We start from the raw sequence: 10,507 nt of genomic DNA, 5'->3' as shown, positions 1-10,507 counted from the left end.
GGGTAATTGTCACAATCAAATCAACCTCTCAAACATCATAATCATCTTTCCAAGCAAAGAAAGCAAGAATTTCTAACCAATCAGAGTATCAATGAAGTGAAAGACACATCTACAACCTAAACAAAGTCCAAATATCAAGAGAAACATGTAAAACTGTACACAAGGCAAAACAAAAGCTACCTAGAAAAGAAAAAATTTAACACCTAGAAAACAAAAAATTTAACGCAGAAAACTAAAACTAACACAGAAAAATCAGAATCTCCCCCAATAGACTACACTTAAACTACATAGTGTCCTCAATGTGTCACAATCATAAGATTAGAAATCAGAAGAATTAACATATCATGGACAAGTGCAATAAAAGTGGGAAAGGAGGAGAAGGGAAAAGAAAACTCCCCTGATCATGGTGGCAGTTGCCAATTTTGGACTATCAGGGAGATGTCTTCTACCACTAGATTCAGCCAGGAAGTCTTGAGGAGGAACTACTTCATCCTCCAAATCTGATCCAGAAGAGATATGTCTTCCACAACTAGATCTAAGAAGAAGTGATTGTTAATGAGCGGGTTCAGCTGGTGCTTGCTGATGTTGAAGCTTTCATGTATGGTTGCACCTTTGTTTTCCACTTTGGGTGCTTGTTGGTCAAATTCATATGTACCTCCTGCAACATGGTTAATGCAATGTGGCTCCAAAGAAATAACATACAAAGGTATAACACCCAATCCAAATGTAACAGGCTGAACCTCAAATATATCCTCAGAACATGAATCATTTTCAAGTGTAGAAATAATATCAACAATAGGCTCAGATTCATGTTCAGTGCATGGAGAACAGACATTCATATGTGATAGCAAAAACTGGTTCTCATCATGCAGAGAGGGAGAATTAAAAGCATGCTCATCAACAATATAATCATCAAAATACCTATCATCGGCATAATCATCAACAACAAAATCAATCTTAGGTATGTTTACCTCCACTTCCCTTAAGATTGGTAGAGTGGTGGAAGGTGAAGATGGTCTACCTATCTCAAAAGTGTTGCTCATATCTGCCTGGTCCTCAAAACTTTCCTTAGTCTCCTCAGGTGCAAGAGTAGGGACATAGGAGTGTGGGAAAGTAAATGGCGCAGTAGTAAGCTCATGACTCTGCTCCCCATCTCCTATGTTGATGGCACTAACATCATTTGGAAGCTGAACAACCTGAAATGGGGATTCCTCTGAAACATAAGATTGTTCCTCAACGAGCTGAGTGGCCATATGCCCCATCTGATCAGTCAAACTCTGAATGGAATCTCTAAATTCCTGCTGAAACTCCTGAAACTGCATAATCTGATCTCTGGTTTCCTGCTGAAACTACATATTCTGAGCAGTCATCTGTCTCAATAATTCCTTCAATGTAGGCTCAGAAGTAGTGGAAGGATGAGGAATTGCTTGGGCAGGCTGATATGACTGCAACTGCTGTAGTTCCTGGACTAGGGGAGACATACAAGCATTCTGGAATGGTGGTTCTTGATATTGATGCTGAGTAGGGTGGAATCTTTCCAAAAACATATGCTTAAGATCTTCCTAATTGGTTTTGAATTCTGGAGGAAGATAATAAAGCCATCCCCATGCTGCTTCTTCTACTGAGTGCAGAAATGCCTTTAAGAAAATGCGATCATCAGGGACATGTGGAGGTTTCATTTCAGAGCAAATGCGTTGGAACCTCTCCAAATGTCTATGTGGGCATTCACCTGTAGAACCATAAAACTTAGGCAACAAATCTATCAGTCCAGATTGAGAACACAATGAACATCATCCTCACTATGTGTAATCGGCTCCTAAAGAGCACTCTCATGAATGGGAGGATGAGTCATATTGTTCTCAACATAGAAATCAGCAGAATATGCATGAGAAGCAATATCAAAGGTAGATGCATAAGGAGAATCAAAGTCATGGACATAGGCAGAAGAAATAGTGTTCACAAAATCAAAATAGGTAGACATGTAGAAAGAAGGGGGAAAAGAAGAGTGCAATGAAAATATGCAACTGAAGCTATCTATAGACAACACACAATGTCGAACACACAAAATAGAACATCACACTCACAACACAAGACAAAACACAACACACATTAACACAACAAAAGACCTAAAACCGAACCGTTGGTCCCCGGCAACGATGCCAAAATTTTGATGGGTGTCACCCCCATGCAAATTTATTGTGAATAAAGAATGCAGTATAGACTAGGAAGTGACTCTTAGGTCGTCTCTCAAGGACCAAACTATGGTTTGAGAATTAGGTCAAACACGAAGTGGGGGGGGGGTTGTGAAGAGTTTTGTGAATGTAGAAAAATTAAATCAAAACACTGACTCAAACAGATAATTAAACACAAATATAAAAGCGGTTTCAAGGACAGAATGGAAATGGTTGGTCATTAACTTAATCACAATGCTTCCAATCACAGATCAACAAAATAAAGCCGCGACTCAAACCTCTAATCCAACATAGCTAACCAACTAAGCGAAGGCTAATCATGTTTTCATAAAAGCGAACTAAGCGAACGTAATGTTAACATCAAATCCAATTTACACCATGCAGTTTCATCAACTAAGCGAAGCCTCAACACCAACTGGGCAACTAAACGTATACCCAATTGCATGTGCAAAAACAAATTTCACATTAACCAAGTCAGAGTGGCAAACACAATTTCAGTCCAAAAATCTCAAGGAAACATTATAATTTTATTAATGACCAACACGACTAACTAACCTAAGCTAACATCACAGATAAATCAATACAATCAAACAACACAGTGAACGGAAACAATAAACCAAACATAACCGACAACATCAGAAATTGAATAGTAAAGCAAGACGTGTAAACTAATTTAAATCCACCAGATAATAAAGAAAGACATGATATGATATTTAAATGCAACACTTAAACTAATAAAGAAATAAAACGCAACTGGAATAAAGATTCAATGCAAAACGCTTGAACCATTTAAGAAGAAACATATGTTACGGGAAATAAAAGAAATGCCAAAGTGCGTGAATTCAATTTAATCTAAACTAATTTAAAAGAGATAAATAAGAAAACAATATGCAGCTCTATTCAATGCAAAGTTAAATTAAATAAATGAAAATGCTAATTGAAGACATTAAATGCATATATTTCACGGTTCAGGTGTTAAAATAAAATACTTTGGAGCTCTCCTAAATTGAATCAACATTTTCACCAAGAAAAGTAAATTGTCCATGTGTGCACCGCGTAGAATCAATCACCGTGCAGCTACTTCTCCCAGGCCGTGACATCAATGCTTTCTTCAATAAAGAAAAAGAACAAAACGCTGCATCCTTAAATGAAATCAGTAGGTCGTGACTTTCTCCTTTTTTCCACACCGTGACAACAACTGTATGTTAATAAAACAAAACTCTAATGCTAAAAAGAAAATGGCAGCTGTGGAATAAAGAAAGAGATATGAACGAAAGATGGAAAAAGTGCAGGAATGATAATTTTAACAAGAGCAAGGAAAAAGAAAAAGCAAGGAAATGTGACTCTCCCATTCAACCATAATCCATCACCATCAACATTGTTCAAACAAAAAAAAAATGCTATGTAAAAACGTTCCAGCCCCTTGCACTCTTTTCTTCCATGCCGTGAATGAATGTCTCACTTCAAACGTTCCAGCCAAGTCTCCAAAATGAAGTGTCAGTAGCTGCAGCCCCCTTCTTTTACTCAACCAAAATCACCAAGCATATGCATAATTGAAAGAAGAAGAAGATATTCGTTCCAGCCGAGAATGTGCCCCCAATATATGTTCCAAAGCTAAAATCCAAAAGTGACGGCTTCAAGCTATTCAAGGCCGTGAGTCCTCATAAAAATGGGTAGGGTCCACCTATTTGAAAAACCCTAGGTGCCATGTCATCATCTTAACAATTGGGCTTTAGTCTATTCTACCAAAATTAGCCCAAATAACAAAATTTGGTTTAAAAAGCCTAATCTACTAAATTAAAATTTGATTAATTCTAAAATGTGTTTGTGAAGAGCCTTCAATAGTTTGGTGCCCTTCCAAAAGTCCAAAAGTGTAATTCCAAAATTGCCCTGAAAATAATAATAGGAATAACTAAGCTCAAATAATTCAAATTAATTAAAATAAGAATTATTGGTCTAATTAAGCCCATATGGTGAAAATGACACAATAATTAAGAATTAAGCACAATTCATTATCACAATTCGGTGCGAAAAACTAAGTGAATAGTATAAAATATTTATTCATCACCTGCTAGGCTTCTAAATCTTGTACAACAACTACTTCTATGGTTCCAATTCAAAGGTCTGATCGGTGAGAAGTGTCCATCATTGCATCAAATACACAAAATGGATTTAGAGAGCAATTTAACTAACACATGCAAGCTGAAACGGTTCTTGCATGCAAAGAAGATGAAGAGCTTCAAATGACAAAGAAACTTACCGGTCCAAACTGAAAATTGATCAGTGCAAGTGAAAGAGCTTGTCACCGAGAAGACTTAATCCGAAACGGAATGTTAATCGGAGAAGAATCAAGGTCAAAAATCTAGAGAGAAGTTTGAGAGTTTTAGAGAGAAGGAGGAGAAAATGGTGTTTCTGGAAACTGAGCTGAGGAAGAAGAAGGGTTGCATGTAGAAAAGTGGCACCAATTTTTTAAAATTCAACCTTAAATACAGCCTCCACTAAAAACAATCGGTCCACTCTCTGCCTACCACCTATATTCCACATTCTGGAAACTCACATTCTCCCTGTTGCCACACGGTTCTCGATGGGCGGGGAATTAAATGAAGGTGACACTTTGCCCCTCACTAACCTAGGGACTGTAAAGAGGCATGACATGTTGTCTCCCATTTAAATGGGAAATTTATTGGGACGTGACATTCCCCCCAACAAATAAAAATTTGTGTCCTCGAAAATTAGGACTTACTCGAGAATAAGTGAGGGTAGGACTCCTTCATGTCTTCTTCCTTCTCCCAAGTAGTGTCGCCCGTTCGGTTATCCCAGATGACTTTGATAAGTGTTGTAGTTTTACCACTTTGTCGTTTCATCCCTTCATCAACTTTGATCAGTTGCAGCTCTACCGAACAGTCTCCTTTGATCTGCACATCTTCATCTTCTAGTACATGAGACCGATCGGCTATGTACTTTCTGAGTTGAGATACGTGGAAGATTGAATGAAGGTTGGATAGTTGAGGCGGTAAGGCTAGCTCATATGCAACTGTCCCTATGCACCTTAGAATTTGGTACGCACCAATGAACCTAGGAGATAGCTTATTTGGCCGAACGACTCTTCCAACACCAGCCGCTCGGTTTAGTCTAAGAAATACATGCTCTCCTTCAACGAACTCCAGAGGTCTTCGTCTTCGATCAGCGTATGACTTCTGCCTACTTTGAGATGCCTTCAGTCTTTCTTGAATCGACTTCACCTTTTCCGTTGTTTGTTGGATGATCTCAGGTCTAGTCAACACTGCTTCCCCCTCTTGAAACCAACATAGTGGCGTTCGGCATTTCCTTCCATAAAGAGCTTCAAAAGGAGCCATTCCTATGCTGGACTGGAAATTGTATTTGTAGGTGAATTCCGCTAACGGCAAGATCTCATCCCAAACTCCCAAGTGATCCAGAACGCTCGTCCTCAATAAGTCTTCAAGCGTCTCGATTAAAACACGACCAAACACATTAGACAACATTAAAACAAATTAAAATTCTAAATACCAACACTGCTACAAACAACTACCTAACACAGTTAAATTAAATTAAATGCAAAACTAAATTAAAGAAATCAAAAGCAATTAATCCTACTAATTAAACTAATTCAACAAGGAATAATCAAACATACTTTTTCCTACACATTCATGTGACCAAATACATCCAACCAAATGAAATTAAAAATGCAAATGGCCTAAGAACACCTCTTGGTCGTGAGTTCCCCATGCACCAAAGTCAACATCAATTTCAACCTTCAATAAATTATAAAGTATGATGGCCTCTTGTCCCATGTTCTTCATTCTCCAAGAAAATCAACATGTGCCTTCCACATAACTACAAAATCGTCCCTTCTCTCCTCCCATGCAAAAAAATAAAACAAAAACCACACACCAAGACACAAATGCCGTGAGCTACCAAGTGAGTGTTGCAAAAAGTGCTTCAAACAAAAGACTAAATGAAAGATACTTTGAGTGCTTCAACCAAGGTTCCATGTAAGCAAAGTCAAAGGAAAGAAAACAACCACAAAACATCCTCCTCAATAAGACAAGTCTCGGTAGTTGCAAGGAAAAGACAAGACCAAAAAGGAAACATTCTTTCTATGAAAATGAGTCTCTCATGTGCTTGCCCAAATAAGGTAAAAATTTAATGCACCATTCTCTCTTCCTTCCATTGCTCCTTTTCGGTTTCTCCACCAACACAAACATTCAAAACCTTTTCTTCACCTATCTTGACCGTGAATGCACTAAGAAAAGCAAGGTTCCAATTGCAAAATAATTCAAGAGCAACAAACCCAAGGTCTAACTTCTTCAAACCAACTTCACACTCTCTTTTCTTCAAACTTTTGACCAAAACAAAACCAAACCCCTAACTTTCTTCACTACTAAACTCAACAAGAACTTCATTTTCATTATCCAACCAAGGAAACTAAAAGGAAACACGAAAGTATGGTAGTAAAGGAGAAGCAAAATGCAAAAGGACTCTTCATTCAACCCAAGGAACCACCATGAACATGCAAAGAACAACCCTCCATGCTCAAGCTTTCAACATTCAATGGAAAATGCAAGAAGAGGAGTGATAGATCTCCCTTCCCTCAAGCAAGAATAAGTAAAGTTGCAAGCAAGAGAAGAAGAAAAATGCATTCTTGGTCATTCCATAGCTCAAAAAACTGAAACCCTACAAGCTCCAAAGATAGAGTTCATGAAAACCATGCAAAATGAAAAGTTGGAGGCTTAGAAATGTGTGTGGATGGTCTCCACACTTTCATGACCGAAAATTGTCCTAAAATGGTGGGGTCCACCACTAAAGAAATCCTAGGGTTTTTGCCAAGTGTCCCACAACATTGGGCTTCTACAAATTTTGCCATAAAAAGGGCCCAATGCACAAAATCCTAATTAAAGTTCCTAAACAACTAAGTTACAATTTAATTTAAATTGAAATGACTAAATGTAGATTCTTTGATGACCACGCCACCTCCTAATGCTCCAAATATGTCTCCAATATTTTCCCTACAATTAAAAATGCAATTAATTAGCTCAAAAAATCCAAATTAGCGAAAATACGAATTTTCAAACAAATTAAGCAAAATTAGGAAAAACGGAAAAATAATGGACAATAAAACACAATTCCCTCATTTATTTAAGTGCAATAAACTAAATACAGTCAACAAAATATCAACTCATCAGTCCTCCACAGTTAAAGCATGTGACTGATCCTTGTTGCCCTAACCGATCGGCTGATACTGAAGCTTGGGAGGAGGAACCCGATCCTGATGACAGGGGCCGAGAGTAAGGTGTTCTCCTCATATCAAGACCACTCCTGGATAGAATTGGTCCTCGAACGATCGGTTGTTGCTTCTTCTGTCGTTCGGCTTCCAGCATATTCCTCTCCAACACTTTAGCTCTTTCTACCAGCGCTGGAAAAGACTTAATGCATAGATTCAAAATCATCACTTTGAGATCTGGCTTCAGTCAATTCTCATATTTTTTGCATTGCCACTCTTCTTTGATTCCCATTGTGTAGAACCGAACTAGATGCTTAAACCGATCGGTGTACTCAAATACAGTCATTCCTCCTTGTACCAGCTGGAGGAATTCCACTTCCTTGGCGAACCGAACGCTAACTGGGAAGTACTCTCCATAAAACTTATCTTTGAACACTTCCCATGTGATAGGAGCATGATCGTCTTCCAACATCATCTTCATAGAGCTCCACCAATGACTGGCCTCACCAGCCAATTGATACTCGGTGTATGCCAATCTATTCTCGTCCGGTCATCTCTTGGCATTATAAATCTTTTCCATGTCCCTTAGCCAATGGTCGGCCTAATCAGCACTACACTTCCCATCAATTTTGGTCGGACGGTGTTGGAGGAAGCTCTCCAAGCTCCAATCGGCTTGTGCGTTCACTGTAGAACCGGACGGTCCACCAGATGGCATCACACTTCTCATCATTTCCATCATTTGTCTTTGGGGGTTCTCGGCCGAGACCCTGGAAGATTCCAGGCTTTGCAAAGCAATAGTATTTTGCTGAGTGTTAAGCCTCTAGCAAGTGTACCAGATCGTTATTAAGTAATATAATTGGTAAACCCAATATCGTTCTTCCCAAAGGACTCAAAGGCCTAATCTTTCGTGTAACCCAATTGCTTAAGACTTGAGAAAAGAATTAAATTTAAGTGTTGAATGCAAAGAACAAAAACTAAACATGCAAATGCAAATGATTCAATTGGCAAGGAAAAACTATGGATGAATGATGTTGTTGGGGTTTACAATTTCATCTTATCTGCTCTCACATATCTAGTCTTCTTATTTACTTCACTTATTTATCTAATTGCCACGCAAACTTTCTAGCCTACCCTTAGCCCAATCCCTTGGTGAAAAGAGCCTATTATTAATTACCGGCTTGCTATCCCTAGCCTCCCCTAGTAATCAATAATGCAATGTGAAAGGAAGCAAAAAACAATTGATCGCCCTACCCCTATCCCTAGGCGGTATTAGCATAATCAAGGAATTTCTCACCAGTTCATGACATTACCGTACGTCCCCGTATCAATAAAGACAAACAACTTTTACTGAATGAGTTAAACAATAAATAAGAGTTTGGATAAATGAGAGTTTCAAAACATTACATTGTTCCCCAACAACAAAGGGTTTAGTTCACCATTGTCATGGTGAAACTAGATGAGTATAGTGAAAGAATGGAAAAGCAAACCCTAGATTTGATAAAAAGGATCCTAAGCATCTAATAAATCTTCTCCAAGGAGTGTGAAGTAGCTCTGGACGTCTTCCTCTGCTAAAGAATATGTTTTCAAGTCGTACTGGGGCTATATATAGGCCAAAAAGATAACAGAATCTATCAAAATCCAAGCATATAAAAACAGATCACCGTTGAGCGGCTAAATGCACCATTGAGCGGTTTGCCTCCAAGTCGTGCTACCGCTCAGCGGCCAATTTCACCGCTGAGCGGTTTGCCCCTAATCGCTCTGGGCGCTCAGCATGACCGCCTGGGTGCCAGGCATAGACTCCCCCTCGCTTTGGGCGCTCAGCGCTGAAGCTTGGCGCTGAGCGGTCTGTAGACTCTTATTTTCTTGCTTTTTCTTCATTTTTTCTTGAGTCTATGATCTTCCTACTTCGCTTCCATCCTTAATATTCATCAAAACCCTGCAAAACAATGCAAAACAAGTGTAATATTTCTAAAAACAACTTTTAACTCTCATGTGACTCAACTTAAGTGTTTTACTTGATTCTAAGCTCATTCTAAGCCACAAAGGGTGTGTTTTTATATCAAATCTATGCATGAAAATAACGGTTTTTAGACCGTTATCACAACCCCAAACTTAGAACTTTGCTTGTCCTCAAGCAAACAAAAAAAAAAAAACTTGGCTTTCCACTTAATCATCAAATAGCTCAATACTTTCCAAAAAATCCTTTTCCTCACAACAAGTCATTTTTCAATTTAGATTTTCAGTGACATCTTATCAAAATGCATGCATGCTCTCAATCTTCTTTGGTTCACATAAGCACATAATTTCTAACAGATGTTTCATTCATGAATGACCAATCCACTAAGCATAGATGTAAACATGGATTTCACAATTCTCACCAAGCATGTGTTTCACTCAATCACTCAAGTGTTTAAAGGTACACTCCATTCTTTACTATTCACATGTCACGCAAAAGATCCCCTGTGAATAGTACATATATTAATGAAAACTCTGGAGTTCAATATCTCACACAACATACTTTCTCACACATGAATCCTACTTAGCATGACAATCACAATCATAAACCATCACACATCTATTCACAAGTTAGTGAACCATTCCTGGATATCAACACGCACACATTCAATCATCAATCACATCCAATCATCATTTGAATGACTCGTTGTTAACAGATTGGCAAGCGTACCAAATCGTATCAAGTAATAATAAATGGTAAGTCCAAGTATCTTTTTCCCAAGAGACTCGAAAGGCCTTATCGTTCGTGTGAATTAAGATCGTAAGACTTGAAAATAAAAATTAATTAATTGGGTATGAGAACAAAATATAAACATGCAAAAGAGATTGTTTCAATTGACGAGAATAAAACAATGGATGAATGGAGGTGTTGGGGGTTTACAATTTCATCTTATCCGCTCTCTCTTATTTACTCCTCTTGATTTATTTGCTTGATTAACTAATTGTTATGCAACTTTCTTGGCCTACCCTTAACCCGATCCCTCGGTGAAAAGAGCCTATTACTAATTACTAGCTTGTTATCCCTAGCCTCCCCTAACAATTAATAATGCATTATAGA

At 38.3% G+C, this 10,507-nt stretch overlaps 1 protein-coding gene across 1 annotated transcript; it reads right to left on the bottom strand.

The window, feature by feature from the left end:
* Positions 1–1,562: 1,562 nt before the first annotated feature.
* Positions 1,563–5,548, bottom strand: LOC106754808. The gene is made up of 2 exons (XM_014636877.1): positions 4,936–5,548; positions 1,563–1,729 (listed from the first exon to the last, which is right to left on the bottom strand). Exons 1-2 carry the CDS (start codon positions 5,546–5,548, stop codon positions 1,563–1,565), a joined length of 780 nt encoding a protein of 259 aa, XP_014492363.1.
* Positions 5,549–10,507: the final 4,959 nt, after the last annotated feature.

This window comes from Vigna radiata, unplaced genomic scaffold (genome assembly GCF_000741045.1).
Source record: "Vigna radiata var. radiata cultivar VC1973A unplaced genomic scaffold, Vradiata_ver6 scaffold_270, whole genome shotgun sequence".
Taxonomy (NCBI): Eukaryota; Viridiplantae; Streptophyta; class Magnoliopsida; order Fabales; family Fabaceae; genus Vigna; species Vigna radiata.
The sequence above is the reverse complement of the archived record's forward strand: the minus strand, read 5'-3'. Positions and strand labels throughout refer to the sequence as shown.

What these genes read in the sequence shown, in the direction of transcription:
- LOC106754808 (XM_014636877.1), bottom strand. Translation starts at nt 5,548, where the DNA reads ATGGCTCCTTTTGAAGCTCTTTATGGAAGGAAATGCCGAACGCCACTA. An exon ending in CTACCCTCACTTATTCTCGA is followed by an intron (nt 1,730 to 4,935) that starts GTAAGTCCTAAT and finishes ATGGTTCTACAG; the next exon opens with GTGAATGCCCACATAGACAT.